Source organism: Adelges cooleyi, unplaced genomic scaffold (genome assembly GCF_023614345.1).
Source record: "Adelges cooleyi isolate 19-005CV unplaced genomic scaffold, UGA_ACOO_1.1 ACOO_flye_CR_arks_rails_tigmint_CR_PRNA_41, whole genome shotgun sequence".
NCBI classification, from domain to species: domain Eukaryota; kingdom Metazoa; phylum Arthropoda; class Insecta; order Hemiptera; family Adelgidae; genus Adelges; species Adelges cooleyi.
The window spans coordinates 155,469-170,982 of NW_026096090.1; the positions used below are offsets into that span (position 1 = coordinate 155,469).

The following is a 15,514-nucleotide window of genomic DNA, read 5'->3' on the forward strand; positions in this document are numbered from 1 at the left end:
ACCTTTCTTTTATTATTATCCGATACTTAACTCTAACTAGTGGCACATGTTTTAATTGGTCAGTAACTAAAATCAAATTAATCATAATTAAATAATTCGTTCAATAATAATTGCCTGTTTGATAAGAAAACTGTTTTATTATGATAATGCTTACTAAACATAATGACAATTGCAATGTGAATAACATACTGGATTTTTTTAACTAACTATATTGCCCAACTTTTAAGGTGAGCACTATAATACAAGATGTAAAGTGTACATCTAGATAGAAGTAGTTAATATAATATAACCGTGGTGCCCTCCGGAATATTGTTTTCTTTTAATTTTATAATGGGTGATTTTACTGTAAAACCAAAATTAAGAGAGTTATTTTCAGTTGGCCTAAACATGGTTTTACTACTGAAAATCACCGGCGCGACGCACTCTTAAATTAGAAAGATTTATTTGTAACATTAAATTTCTTAGATATGTCTTAATTCTTTTCATAGAAGAAAAAGTTCTTTCGCATACTACGGAAGAAACATCAAACAGATATAGTAATTGCAATACTACAAAGCTTATATACATAACTCAGAAAATGCTAGTTGGTTAGAAATGGATGCAATTGAAAAATACTTTTTATAGAACTATACTTATTTTCATAATGTTTTATTGCTTTTTTAGTAATTTTTAACTCTTGAGTTGTAAGATTGAATTACATATTTATTGTTAGTAAGTTTCATATTTTTGGTTAAAATGAGCTTGCCTTCGAGGTAATTTCCATGTCAAGGTCCTTATGAATAGGTTGGTACAATATATTTATGTTGGGCATCGTTGTCTATAAATGTTTACGACACATTAGTTTATTGTAAATATATATATTTTTTATATTTAACTAGTTTCGATTTGTTATGTTTTCACTCACATACTTGTCAAATAGGTACTCCCGAAATGAGTGTATAAACTCATATCGACTTAATATTTTTCCCTTTTTTTTTTTAAGATGTAAATGATATATTTGTGTTTTTTTTTCATCATTGTAATTTCATTACGTTATGATATTTTATTTTCTGGACAAAATACTTACCTGGTCAAAATGCTCTGCATACATTTAACAACAAATTACCTTTTTCAAGCCAACGACCACACCGGACCAAATTTCAATATTGTTGAAAGTAAATAATAAATAGTAATGTAAATATAATTGTATAGTTCAATTTACTTATTCAAAAACGTCTAAACACTATAATATAATAATTGGATGTTTACAAATTACAAAACAAATAATTTGCCGTACAAAACAAAAGCTACAGTTTATGTCGTTAATTGAAATCGGAATAGTTAAAAAATATTTAACAAATTAAATATTTATGAGTATATTTAATTATTATTATATGAATGAATAATAATTATTACATTATTTCGACTAAATAAGATAAGATGTTACGTTTGAATAGGCTGTTAACACAAACAAAATATTGTATAGGAAAATAGTACAAACGTATAATAATTAAGTTTTACAAAATTAAAAATTACATTAAGTATATCAATCACTTGGGAATTTTTGTTTATATAATAATAATGTTATTAATTACTAACAACCGACTAATGACTAGAAGTTTTCGTGGAAGACGTTCAAATTGACATTAAATAGTTATTTATATTACTATATTATTAATTCTTATGACAATAATAATGTTTAAGAGAAGAAATAATTTAATAACAACATTTATTTAGTTTGGAAAATTGATGTAAATATGGTTATGTTATATATATATATATATATATATATTTTTTTTTATAATGCGGTATACGCTTTTTTATACACCAGCCTGCGTTTGTAAGTAAATAACATGTTAATTTGTTTTTTTCAAAGATAATACATAAAATCTACTTAAGTTTTTTATACTTTTAATGGAAGACGAGTACAGACTTATTGGCAATGTTACAATCTAAAACGTAAAAAATGGAAGACAAAACGCGTATTAGCACTAACAGAATAAGATATTATTTTATAGGCCATACTCAATATTTATATTTTATACTATATACTATTTAAATTATATAATATTATTATTATTATTATTATTACAATAATTTATTACACTCGTCGAATAATAATAAAAAATATTTCTTAATATCGATAGTAATAATAATTAATTGCGTTATTTTTAATATGATTAGGAATTATAATTAAATAGGTGATGCGTGCGCAAAGGACACGAGCCATTTTGGAAGACAAATGTTGTTTATCACAATTTTAATTACAAATAATAAAATGTTTTTTTTTTTTTTTTGGAAGACATAGTTGTTGATATAATATTTTTGGTACATTCACACTAGAATAGTTTCGATGAAATACTGTAAAATAACTATTTTTTTAATAGTATACTATCGTGTTATTTCTAATTAAAATAGGTTTCGTTCATTTTTTTTAATTCAACACCTATAATTTTGTTTGTGATGTAAAAAAAAATCGACAAATACATATATATTCTATGATACATTAACGATAAAATTACAAATTATGTTCCATCGAACTGACAAAGAGTCGATTCGCGAACAAACTATAATTATTGTATTGTATAAACAAGTTTATCGTAGCTGATAATTAAAAACTACATACAAATTTTTTTTTTTTTTTTAAAAATCGCTTCAGCTTCATATTCGAAATTGACTGCGTTTATAAGTAAATATATATATATATATTTTTAAAATGACTATTTTTTCTCGACTGCGACTGTTCAAGTCTTAGGTCGTTTGTTTATTTTACAAGAAGAAGAAAATCCAAAACAAAACTAACCTATTTTATTATATACGACGGTAATATTATTGTTTATGAAGTTTTAGCGAAACTCGCAGTCCACTATCTTACATAGGTACAATTAAATATTTATAAATATTTTCTATTATAGCAAGTTATTGATTATACAGAAGACTATATATATTATGTATATACCTAGTACCTATGTGTTATTGCACTAGACAATTCCGGTATGAATTTTTGACCCGAATTTCAACAAAAAAAGTTGGTATAATTAACAATATTAGTGTAAAATGAAAGAACGACGTTAAAAACGAAATTTGAATTTATCGTAAAATAAACTTAACTCTAATCAAAGACAATAGAGCGATAAGTGTTTTATTGAACAGTAACAAAATGTCGATTGAAACCAAAGCGATAAGTTATTATTGTTATTTCCTTTTTATGATAATTTGTATAAATTATTATTATTATTATTATGTACTGTCAATCGATATCAGTCTTAGTTTGAACGATTCGAATGCCGTTCGAATTCATGTTATATTATTATAATAGATAATACTATTAATTATATAGGTAAAAACAGAGCGGATTCGCTATAAAAAAAAAAAACGTGAACACAACATAATGCCGCGTGCATGGAATATTGGCTTGCCATTCACCTTGTAATATTAATATTATAATATTTTCATTTAATCGAATACTTATGTCCGTTATCGAAAAAACACAAAACGCATTGCGCAATTTCACTTAAAAAAAAAACGTTCAACAAAATAATCTACAATTGCCTAACAAATAAATAATCAAATGTCATTATTGGGCATTTTTAATGGGTGATCCCGCGTGCCATTCGAACTCGGCCCTTAACGAAAAAACAGTTTAAAAAAAAAAAAAAATATATATAACAACAAAACAATCATATTTTATAATACTCGAGTAATAAGTAGGTGTACACCGTTTAAGGCGTTATACCACCCGTTATGATATGGATAATTGCTGCAACAATAATAACATTATTATTATTATTAGTAAGGTATGATGGTTGATTTTTTTAGAAAAAAACATATTAATTTACTGTAATGTCGTTACTTGTGTGAGATTTATCATGCTTGTTTTTTTTTTTTTTCAATATTAGTAAATGCCATGGTGTAACGGTAGTAACGAATTGGGCACTGCACTGCGACGATGGGTGTGATAAGAGCGCGGTGCGGCGATTAGAACGGTAAGCCAATCTGGAACGCTTTAACCATGGCGGAACCAGAATCGTAGACGCCGATGACGCCGAACAGACAGCCGAGGAATATGACGAAGCAGTCGAACATAATGGTCCGCCATTCCAGCGAGTCGCCCTTGAGTTTCAGGTGGAAGTAGCACGGCCAGATGAACGACAACATGGTGCCGGTGAAGCTGCCGATGAAGCCCATGAGCAGCGCAAAGTGCGGTATGGATATGGCCATGAACACGGTGACCAGTATGATAGCCACGCGGAACGCCAGGCCCCAGACCTTGAGCTCGCCGTCCAGGTGCCAGACGCTGGGGAACGCGGTAGCCGGCGGGCCCTTGAACAGCGACTTCTCCAGTATGTCGCACGCCGCGTAATACGGCAGCGGGTACGATAACAGCGCCTTGACCACCAGGAACACGTTGACCAGGCCCTTGAACGACGGCGACTGCAGGTTGTTTGTGATCACCTGCTGCGTGTCGTTCTGGAACGTCAGGAAGCACACGTAGCCGAACAGCGATTTGAATATGGCCGCGGCGATGTGGCTCCAGTCCAACATCCAGTCGAACTTAGACCGGTCTATCAGGTTGCCCTCGAGCGTGGGCAAGAATATCTGCGACGTGTAACTGAACACGATCACGCCCAGCGATATCGGAAAGTTCTCCATGTCGATCGACCACTTCACCTTGCTCCAGCCCCAGTCCGGCAGCTCCAGCACGCAGTAACCGAGTATGATTATGTTGATGAGTATATGCGACATGGTGCACCAGAAGCTCAGCAGCGACACGTGGTGCAGATGCTTGAGGAATCCCAGCGGTATCAGCAGCACGCCCGTGATCATCATCCAGCTGCGCGTGTCGATCACGCCGTCCGGGAACGTGCCCTCCATTAGGTCGCCGCACACCACCACGTACAGTATGCACGTCATTAGCAGTTCGATCATCTGCGCCACGTTCACCACTCGTCCGCCCCACACGGGGCCAAAACACTCGCGGGCGATGGACACGTACGAGTCCCGGACTCGCACCCGCTGACCGGTGTTCAGGTCCAGCTCGTACAAACACTCGATCAGTATCTTACCAGTGTAACAGCATATGTAGGCGATCCCGATCATCGCGGCTATGGCCCAGTATCCTCCTCTGAGAACGGCAAACGGTAGCGACACGATGAACATTCCCTAAGTACAACATTACATCAGATTAACATTATTGTTAAACACTCCCGAATAGCACCGAGAAGTTGGAAACATATAACGGTAAGCCCCGAAGTCCACGTTATACCCAAGGAAATGGTAACTCCACACTAGCTTTCCGATTTCCCAGTGCTATTGGGATTGATTTATTGAGAGGCAGCTGAAAATATTTAAAAAAAAACTGTGCGATTGTGCATAAAAAGTGAATAGAAATATCTTTTAAATAAAGACTTAACGGTTGGGTGTATGCTTTCAAACGAGCGTTTTACTTATATTCAATTCCATAGGAGCTCCATACAAAAATAATTTGACTAATTAATTTTCTGCGTTTTTAACTCAACGAAACCTTTGAAAGTTTAATTTTTCGTTATCGTCGTCGGCCGACAATAAAATCGTATCCGTAATATCTTTCTTCGGTTATTAGCTAAAACAAAAGCTTCTGACTTTCCTCCACTTCTGCGACCACTTCCACCTCACGTTCGACCGCCAAGACTTCCGTGCTATACTTCCCTATCGTGTTGAAAACACACATCGGAAATGTCGTAACTATTTCTCCTGTATTCATTTGAAACAAACACAATGACCCTAAAGTGACTACAAGTGTAAAATATTTACAATACAATGTTAGGGATCGTATTTATTGACAGATAATTATCTAGTAATAAATACTAATAAAATCATTAAAAATTAATCAGGTGCAATGTGCGCAGTTTAACATAATAATTATAATTAATCAAATAATATTGTGCAATTAAAAACAGTGTCAAGTGTGCGGTGACTTATAAATACTTAATTTATTTCGGATGCGTAAGAAACTCACTTATAATAATATTCGGTATTGACCACAAATATCGTTTAGATACCGTTCACGGAGTCACCTAAAAATGTGCATCGATAATTATCTTGAAATCAAAATGGTATAAGCAATCTTGGGAAAAAACCTGAGCAACACTAGTGGTTGTGTACATCAAATTATTGTTAAGTATCCTTAAATTTAGTCAACGCTAACCAGAAGATATTAAAAAAAAAAGAAGTTAAGTATATTTTCAGTGGCGTACGCCACATTTGATAATTGAGGGGAGGAGCGAGCCTTTCGAGACTGTACCTCCATTTAAAAGGCACATACCATAGAATAGAACCCCAGTTTTGAATTATTATTTTGGAGTTATTTCCGTTCAAAAGTATAGGTGGTTATACTTTTGAACGGAAATATTTCCAAACTGGTCTCCTACCGCTCTCCTTTGGTCAGTAATGAACTGATTTAACAATAATTACTAAAATTAATATCTTTAAAGTAGCTGTTCTCAAATTTCAAAGAATTGAGTTTTGTAAAAAATATATACACTATGTTAAATAAGTTACATTTTTTTTTTAAATCATGGAAATAAAGAAATACTTTGTTGATTCATACGAAAAACAGCCCTGGAATATTCACGTTATAGCGCTTAAATCAAACCTACTTGCTTTCCAATTAGTTAAAAAAAACGCAACAAGAGTAGGGCTTTAGACCCCACCAGGGTGGGTACACCACTTTAGATTTCGAAAACATATTTTTCCCCCCTAAATAGTCTAAAGTGATATTTTATTTTTGTGCTCTCAATCCTACTCGTTACTGCGAGCTAACCGTTTGAACATAAATAATGCACGTTTGAGCCACGTGGGATTTTGGTTAAACATACAAGAATCCCCCTTTACCGTACGTGGAAACGTACCTGTATGGCGTTGGTGACGTTCCACGCGGCCTGCCATTCGTCGATCTTGTGTCGTCCACGTCCACCGAATTCACCACCGCCGGATGACGAGTCGTCGTCGAAGCTGCCTTCCATGCTGAAGGTTTGCGGCACCCGCCTTGTCGGGCCATCGCCAGCGACGTCCAAGCCGCGGTTTTCCACGCCGCCGTAAGACGACAACTCGGCGTTGCACGTGGTCCTGAACGGGTTGGTGTCCGGTTTGCCGCCGGCCAGCCTGGTGCTCTCGGCCGGTGCCGGGTTCGCCGGGCCTCCGGTCTCGGCGTCTAGCCCGTCGCCACGGCGTTTTTTGATGGCTTCCAGGCACGGGCTGTCTTCCGGCACGTACGCCTTGACGGCGGCCCACAGCACGTTCATGGCGTTGCCCAACGGCGGCACGTAGAACCGACCGAATTGTGCCATCGGCGCTCTTGTTGTGATCCTTTCGAGCGGTGATCCTCCTAGGACCGACAGATTCCGCTGTTGCTTGACGCTGCTCGACGCGGCTGTGTCACACACGACAAACGAGACCGACCGTCAGTGTAGCATCGTTACTGCTTTACAGAGCGTTGGGGACGCGTCGCGCGAGCCAGGCAAAAGGGGGAAAGAGGCAGGTGCACTAAGTGGCTGTACAAAAATGACAATAACCGAAAAAAAATAAAAACAAATAAAAGGAAACTTAAAAAAAATCCACTCGGTAGTTTTCGTGAAATGGAAGTGATTAGAGAGTAGAGAGGGGAAGGTTCGACGAGCCGGATCGATGAAAAGCGGGCGACCCCTCGTCGCCCTCGTGCCACCCTGCATTCTGGTGTCGGGAGTTTGTGTCGCGAACGGTGCGCCCGGAACGCTTATACCCGTAACCGCGCTTTACGCTTTACTTGCGCCGCCGTTGCCCGGGACCAACGGCCAGAGATAAACGTTCTAAGCGCTTCCATATTTGACAGGTGTCGCACGTTTGATGACGAAAATAATAATAATATGTCAAACACCCGCGAATAGCGATCAAGATCGGCGACGTTGCAATATCCCGCAGCTATTATGTATATTAAATATCTTGACGCTTTATCACTCAATGCCAAAGCTTGATCGAATGTTCAATGTTGACAATTTTAACAGATATGGGAGGGCTTACCAGAGTTGGGCATAATTGAAATACGAAAGTTAAAAGCCAGTAAAGTGGTGGGGTCGTATTGGTGACTCAGCATATTAGGGTGGGGAAGATCACAGGTCTTCCGAAAGTATTATACGACCAAAAGTGATAAAATCACTTTCAAATAAAAGCTTCGATGCGGATCTTTACTTTTTAGACGACAAATATCGAAACAGCAATGTAATAACAATAATGTGGTTAAAATTACATTACTTTGAGTACCTATTGGGGTGGAGAATAACAGGGTTGATCGTCTGTCTATAATAATTTGTTGCCGTGTTTTCCCATTTATCGTAATTAACAATATAATAAAACAAATATTTTTCGGGATAGGTACGGTTAATTTACTCACACATGGCAACTTATTAAGTTGAAAAATATTTCTCAATTATAAAAGGGTGAGATTTTTATAATTATTGGCCAATAAAGTTTTAATAAGTTGTAAGATAATAATAATAAAAATATTTAAAAACACATTGTAAAAATAATACCTTCTCAGCTTCACATCGAAACTAATAATAGATAATTTTGACAAAATGTAATATATTTTTATAGAAAAAACTATAATAAAACGTTTTCCATAAAATCCTTGTTTTTAATGGTTGTATTTTAATATACTATTAGTATTCCCGAGTAGACCTTGAGTAGTAATGTAACTACCCTTTATGTGGCGATAAGTTTAACAACGTTTTGTTGATGGAAGCCAATTCAGTATTTATCATAATATTATTTGTGAACAAAAATGTACTCAACCTAAGTAACCGCTTATTCTGTAAATTACATAATTTATATTAAAGTCGCTTTTTACATTTGCTTTTAACATGTGTTTTAAACTATCAATTTTTTTTCGAAATAACATTATAATTTTTCATTTTGGAAATGGTGAATCGCTCAATATTGTTTTGAGTTAGTACTCTAATCTATGATCGTAATTATTCTAAGAATTATAATTCTTAGAATAATTATTGTATACAAACATTAAACAACAAAGAAGCTAAAATAAAAAAATAAAAACACAATTTAACAGCGAAAAACTTGTAATATTATATAAAAATAAAAGTATAATAATTTCTATACAAGTTACGATTCAACAGAAGATTCAATTACAATATTGCTTCGTAATCATTAATTAATGATTATTTTGTACATTCATCATACAGTACACAATTAAATAACTAGGTCGGTAACACAATTTTTATACTTGGAAATTATATGGTATTTAAGAAGCCTTTGTTTATTGGACGCGGAATTTTGGAACTGGTAAAAACAACAAATGTTAGACAACAAACTTTCGTTTAGCGCCAATTCAGGAAATCTTTGTATTGCATCTTCTAACAAGGCAATGGCATTGTTCAGTTGCCCTTCGTAAAACAAACACGTAGCCATATTGTTTAAAGCCTAAAAAAAAATATAAGTATTAAGTGTAGGTAATAAAACTTAATCAATGTTGATGAATCTGTCTACCATAACTTTATTGGAACTTAGAATATACGCGTTCTCAAAATGTTTGTACGCGTCTTTGTAATTGTTTTGTGCAATGGCCAAAAGCGCTGCATCGATTAATTCACGTTGATCAGCTTTATTTTCACTCAATGTTCCCCTGAAATATTAAAGACAATTCATCAAAGCTATTCTGAAAGACTGAAAAACTACTTAGTACTTACATTACTTGAGGTTTCAACCGCGAAGATTTAAGGAAATAAGTATGGGCCTTAAGATCGCCGACTTGTAGGCAAATTCTACCCATCGCTGACAGAAGTGATCGATTGTGATCAATTGTATAATTTAATCTAGGCTTTTCAATTAGATTTTTCAATAACTGTATAGCAAGTTTGTAATTCTATTAAAAAAGAGTACATATTTTACTATGCTGTTTTTACTTAAATGTTTATTTTTGTTTACTATAAATTTACTTTTTGATTAACAGCACAGTTAATGACGGAATGAATGACTCGCGATTCTCTCGAGTACCACAAAAGTCTTGACGTATTGCGGTCTTGAATTGAGAGTTCAATATTTTGACCATCTTCGGCTAAGCCGTTTTCTAAGTTATTGATAATCTGAAAAATAGCAATTATAATAAAATGTTTTTGAAAATAATCGGTTTCTTCAAAATTCAAGACTGGGTATTCTTTAAATTTAAATAATAAGTAACCATTTATAAATGATGAGTTATTTGAAGTAACTCATTTTTGTTTAGCACAACACATAGTTTTTTTTTCTACTAGAGACAAGAGTTGCCATCAAGAGTTTCTTATTAGTACTTACAAATATTTTCTTTTAACAAATTTTTATTTATAATTATGAGAAAACCCTATCCACAGTAAAATATACTTATAAACTTAATTATATAGTAAAAACACAAGTTACTCTAATTAAAATTTTTATTTGATTGTTTAAAATAACCTGTTATTTTTACAAATGTATTTTATTTTAATACTTTTCATTTTTCAAATATTTTTTTTTGTTATTTTAATTTGTCCAAATAAAAATGTATTTAAAATTATTATTTGGATACTTGTTTAAATAAAAATAAAATGTTTTATATATATTATTGTAGTTTTTATTAAAATAAATGTTTATTTTAATAAAAATTACTTATGTGATGCACAGATTACTTTAAATGTTCCAATCGCATACCTACTTTTTTAATAGACGTTAGCACTTCAAACAGTTTTTTATAGACATTTGAAGACGTTGTATATTGTGGTAACTCGGCTAATATTAATCTCAAACTAAATGGCACCAGTGTTCCATTTTTGTTACCATACAGTTCTTTATACCATTGCATATAAAGATCTGGTTTGTCTAAATCCTCCCAGGCAAGGGCTTCTTTGCTAGCAATTTTCCAAGCACAAGTTTTCACCAATAACGAAAATCTCGTAAGCCACAACTATAACGTTACACTTATTAATTTAATACAATTTCTTCAACGCTGGTAAAATAATACTGATGTACCTGTAGGGAATGTTTAGTGTGTTTACTCGGGTAACCCATTTGTCCTGGTCCTTGTCCGTACATGGCTAATAGTCTGGTAGTTAGGTTTAATGCCTCGGCATGATTGCCGTCTTCGATTAACATTTTTAGACCTCGATCGTCTTGAGTAACTTCTTCTATGGTTTTACTTTTAAATGGAGCTGCTTCGATTTTACCGAGGTATGATACGAGACCTTCGTACGTTTTATTAGTCTAAGACATCACAACAACTCGTTAATAATGAATTTGGTTGATATTATTTCACAAAAAAAAACTGTTTGGTATACTCACAAAAGTAACATTTTCTACTCCCGGCGTGGTTAGCATATCTCTGGACAAGTTATGATTTATATGAGAACCTTTATCCAGTATACTTTTCGTCTTGACCGAGGGTATCCAAGCAAAACGTCTGCGTTCGTCTTCAACAGGTATGGCTGAGAGTTCATAATCATAAATGAAAATATCCTCAGACTCTTCCTCGTTGTTACTAGTATTCATAAATGATGCTAAAAATGAATTTATATTATTTATGTAGTTAATGTAGCTAGCCAACGATCAACACTTACCTTCCCGGACCTCGAAACCCGGACTCGTGTTGCGGCTATTGTCAGATGGTTTGATAATGTCGAATATGTCGGTTTTCTTGGAGTCTATTTGCTGGAAAATACGACAGACAGCCGGTTCTTCTCGCTTCAAATCATTTGTCGCGTGAGACGATATTTTGTCGAACAGGTCGGACGACGGCGATGGGTCTTTGAAGTACTCATTGATGGCTGGTCGCAATTCCGGTGTCTTACGATCCATGTCCTCGTTGGCTAGAGTTATAGAACTTTGAACTATCTATTTAAAATACTTTTAATGAATAACAATGATTTAAGGTATACTATAAGGGATATTTGATCATTTATGGTATGTAAATAAAAATATTTTTGATGATTTTTTTCTTATCAGGTAATCATTATTTTATCAGTGATCGTCTATGAAATAATATCTATTTCTAAATAAAACAGCTGACAAAATCCCGTTACTTTTATTTTTAATAAATACCTAATAAACTGTATTATGTATACATTATATATATATATGTATACATAATGTATAAACGTGTTTTTTTTTTTATCAATCAAGTGGTTTAATTTTTTCTGGTTATATATTTTTTTTCTTAGAATGTAGTGTTTTGTTTTTCGTTGTGTATGTGGACAAAAATGTGAGCTCTCTGCTCTCTTGATTAAAGTACAAAAGATTGTTATTTACAATAATTTACAGTCCATATACATTTTTAAACGTCATCCTTCTGTACATTTCGTTTTTAGTTGTTAATCAGTTTTTTTTTTTTTTAATTAAGACATTTTTTATTTACCTACTTGCCTTTACAACACTGCATATTGTTTCCATTTGTAATAATGTCTTATTGTTTAAACACAAATGTCATGGATGTGGGTGTGATGCCGTCACAGTTTTTAAATGTTGTTATTGACGACACACAGACTGGTTCTAATTACAACAGAAAAAATCATCCGGTCATGACCATGGCGTCGATTTCTAAATCCGTGAAACGAGCATTAGAGTCTGAAACTACGATTACTCCCATTTACGAAAATTTCAAGTAAGGCCACAGTGACATGCTTAACAATTTGCTCATAATAAACCTTAATAATTACCTAATTACAATTTCAGGCAAGCCAAATTTGTAAATGTCAATTCGGGACATGTAGGAAGAGATTTGGCTAATAATTTTCCAATTAAACTGCCAGCCACGTTATTAGCGGAGTGCACTGTAGAAATATCAAATATACCAACCAAAAATACAAAGTAGGTATTATATTTAAAATCTTGTACAAAATATTTTAAAAACAACTTTTTTAAGTGTTTTTAAATTGTGTATTTGAACCTAATAAGTCATCAAAATTAAATTATAATTAAGGTAACGTTTAGATATGATTCACCTTAATTAAATGAACTAAAGCAATACAATACAATTACCTGTTGTGTATAGAATTGTATTAAATCACAACATAAGACCAACTATTGATTGATTTTTAGGATTCCATTACGGAAATCTGGCTGGATGTAAAACAGATTTTTGTCTAGCAAATATGAATTTTTAATTTGTATATTTATTCCAAATGAATTAACATAAATTTATCTTTATTTCAATGCCAGTATAGTCTACAAAAAATACTATCTCAATTTGTATACATTATTTTTATTACAATAATAATTGATTAGGTATATCAGTTATAAACTATAGATTATTTTGTTTACATATAATATAAATGACAAAACAACAACTTTTAAATAAGTTTTAGTTTTTATATCCATAAATTAATGCTAAAATATTGTTTGTAGGAACTGATTAATTTTAGTTTAAGTTTAATTTTGCTATAAGTAAAATATTTCTATTAGTATTTTCCTAATTTAATGTAACGTTTATATCAAATTGACATATAAGTAAAACATGGATTTTTCGAATCATAGTTTTGTATTGTTCTAGGCCGTTGTCCGAAAGCAATTTGATTACTAAGAAAAGTAGTCCACCAGTCGATAAAAAAATTGGAAATCAGGTAATCTATGTGTGTTAGCTTATAATTTATTTGTTAAATTATTAATATGTGTGTGTGTGTAATTGTTTTATATAATTATTTAGTCGAAAGGTTCAGAAAAAGAATTATCGGATGCAGATATTCAAGATATGATCACCCGCGTTGAAGCCGTATATTCAGATGACGAAGACACATCAAAACAGTTGGAACCCGAAATCGAGGTCCAACAACCTGAAAATGTGTTTCCGTTTTCTTGTGAATATTGTCCCAACAAATTCAGCAACAGAGGTGCTCTCTGGCAACACACAGTAGCTACTCATTCCATCGAGAAAACGTGTGAATGCAATTTGTGCGGACGTAAATTCTACCGTAACTGTAGTCTTGCGCTACACATGAAAAGCCATTCGGATGAATACAACTGCGCTTGTTCAATTTGTGGTAGGGAATTTAATCGGTTTACGTTATTACAGCGTCATGCCAAGTTGCATTCAGAAGTGGCTCATTTTAAGTGCACTGCGTGTAACAAGTCGTTCGAAGACTTGAACACCTTACAACTGCATGCTGCCGAACACAAAGACAAGTTAGCTTGCGAACAGTGTGAGGCCGTGTTCACTACTAAAGAGTCGTTGGACATACACACAGAAGCAATGCATGGCGATCATCAGGATGATGTAATTCAGGTTAGAATGCACGGAGGAGAGAAAACATACGCCTGTCGTTTTTGCGGCAAAACTTACGGGGCCAAAGCGATTGTCAAAAAGCACGAACTCATACATACTGGTGAACGACTGAAATGCGACGAATGTGGAATTGAGTTTACTCAGAAATCATCACTTATGCGACACACAAAACGTATACATCCCACTGCCAACTCGTAAGCAATACATCATTAGGTTAAACCACAAATTCCATTACACAAGAGCTGATAGACTAATAATATTACATATTTTTTATTACTCCCTAGTTTTAAGAACGCAATGAAGCATCATTTATGTACAACTCTGAAGGACTTCAAGTTAAATCCTTGGTAAATGTAATTGACCAAAGTTTTCTAGATAGTCAAATTATTTAGTTTAATTTCGAATCGAGTAGTAGTTTCTCGATAAACTGCAAACAAAGCCTAAGTTTGAAAACAAAATGACTGCGGGATAGGTCTCTAATTAATATTATATATTATGGGTATAAATAGGTACATGTAAATATAATAATATACTTAAAGTGATTCTATGTACTCCAAAAGACTTCTAAATTGCCTTTCCATGACAAACTATAATAATATATATATATTTTAATTTTAATTGAGAGTAGGAACAATTTTTTTTAAAAATATTTTTTTGTTATTTGTTAATGTTATAATATTTTATATACATATATACTTGAATATAGAGCTCTTGATTTTTAACAGGTAATACTTATAACATTATATACTTGGGTACAAGATTTTTTGGGTACCTGAAATTCTTGTACCCAAGTATCAAGAGTTCTACTTATATACTTTCATAATGCCCAGGGTCAATTATAGCTGTGATATGTAAGGACAGGTGCTGGAAATGGGTATTAATCTTAAACACTAAGATTACAATTACACGTGCTCTATGCCCAAATCCATTATACTACAATATTTACTTTCATTTATTCTCCTTCTGTGATAATTCTAGAAACTGACATTTTTTACAACACTGTAACAAATACTTTTCTATAAATACTGAAACACACGATAAACACGCTTAATTATAATATTTTTATTATAATTATTGGTAAATACATCAAGTATGTGTAAATATAAGTATTGATATATTTTTTAAATTTTATCCTCAAAGTCTGTTATAGTGCAATTACTTTTTAGCATAAGAATTATATATTATATTCATATATAGCCCACATTGTAGAATAAATATTAATTAAAAAATATATTCAAGTTGATTTTAGACTCCCATTGATAGGTACAACAAAAAAAACTT

General features: G+C 33.1%; 3 protein-coding genes across 3 annotated transcripts; 1 reads left to right on the top strand and 2 right to left on the bottom strand.

The window, feature by feature from the left end:
• Positions 1-3,852: 3,852 nt before the first annotated feature.
• Positions 3,853-7,634, bottom strand: LOC126841777 (vesicular inhibitory amino acid transporter). Its single transcript, XM_050578427.1, has 2 exons — positions 6,870-7,634; positions 3,853-5,142 (listed from the first exon to the last, which is right to left on the bottom strand). The coding sequence occupies exons 1-2, from the start codon at positions 7,305-7,307 to the stop codon at positions 3,958-3,960; spliced, it is 1,623 nt and encodes a 540-aa protein (XP_050434384.1). The 5' UTR covers positions 7,308-7,634; the 3' UTR covers positions 3,853-3,957.
• Positions 7,635-9,053: 1,419 nt separating this feature from the next.
• LOC126841938 (trafficking protein particle complex subunit 12) lies at positions 9,054-11,954 on the bottom strand. The gene is made up of 8 exons (XM_050578756.1): positions 11,577-11,954; positions 11,302-11,516; positions 10,993-11,223; positions 10,679-10,927; positions 9,948-10,094; positions 9,699-9,874; positions 9,499-9,634; positions 9,054-9,432 (listed from the first exon to the last, which is right to left on the bottom strand). Exons 1-8 carry the CDS (start codon positions 11,812-11,814, stop codon positions 9,202-9,204), a joined length of 1,623 nt encoding a protein of 540 aa, XP_050434713.1. The 5' UTR covers positions 11,815-11,954; the 3' UTR covers positions 9,054-9,201.
• A 214-nt stretch (positions 11,955-12,168) lies between these two features.
• LOC126841939 (gastrula zinc finger protein XlCGF57.1-like) lies at positions 12,169-15,465 on the top strand. The gene is made up of 4 exons (XM_050578757.1): positions 12,169-12,616; positions 12,688-12,822; positions 13,505-13,574; positions 13,658-15,465. Exons 1-4 carry the CDS (start codon positions 12,414-12,416, stop codon positions 14,429-14,431), a joined length of 1,182 nt encoding a protein of 393 aa, XP_050434714.1. The 5' UTR covers positions 12,169-12,413; the 3' UTR covers positions 14,432-15,465.
• The last annotated feature ends 49 nt before the right edge of the window (positions 15,466-15,514 follow it).

Excerpts from the sequence above, each read along its gene's own strand:
- LOC126841777 (XM_050578427.1), bottom strand. The coding sequence starts at position 7,307 with ATGGCACAATTCGGTCGGTTCTACGTGCCGCCGTTGGGCAACGCCATG. Across the intron at positions 5,143-6,869 it reads ACGTCACCAACGCCATACAG|GGAATGTTCATCGTGTCGCT; the intron begins GTACGTTTCCAC and ends TGTTGTACTTAG.
- LOC126841938 (XM_050578756.1), bottom strand. The coding sequence starts at position 11,814 with ATGGATCGTAAGACACCGGAATTGCGACCAGCCATCAATGAGTACTTC. Across the intron at positions 11,517-11,576 it reads GGGTTTCGAGGTCCGGGAAG|CATCATTTATGAATACTAGT; the intron begins GTAAGTGTTGAT and ends ATTCATTTTTAG. Across the intron at positions 10,095-10,678 it reads TGCTAACGTCTATTAAAAAA|ATTATCAATAACTTAGAAAA; the intron begins GTAGGTATGCGA and ends GCTATTTTTCAG.
- LOC126841939 (XM_050578757.1), top strand. The coding sequence starts at position 12,414 with ATGTCTTATTGTTTAAACACAAATGTCATGGATGTGGGTGTGATGCCG. Across the intron at positions 12,617-12,687 it reads CCCATTTACGAAAATTTCAA|GCAAGCCAAATTTGTAAATG; the intron begins GTAAGGCCACAG and ends TTACAATTTCAG. Across the intron at positions 13,575-13,657 it reads ATAAAAAAATTGGAAATCAG|TCGAAAGGTTCAGAAAAAGA; the intron begins GTAATCTATGTG and ends ATAATTATTTAG.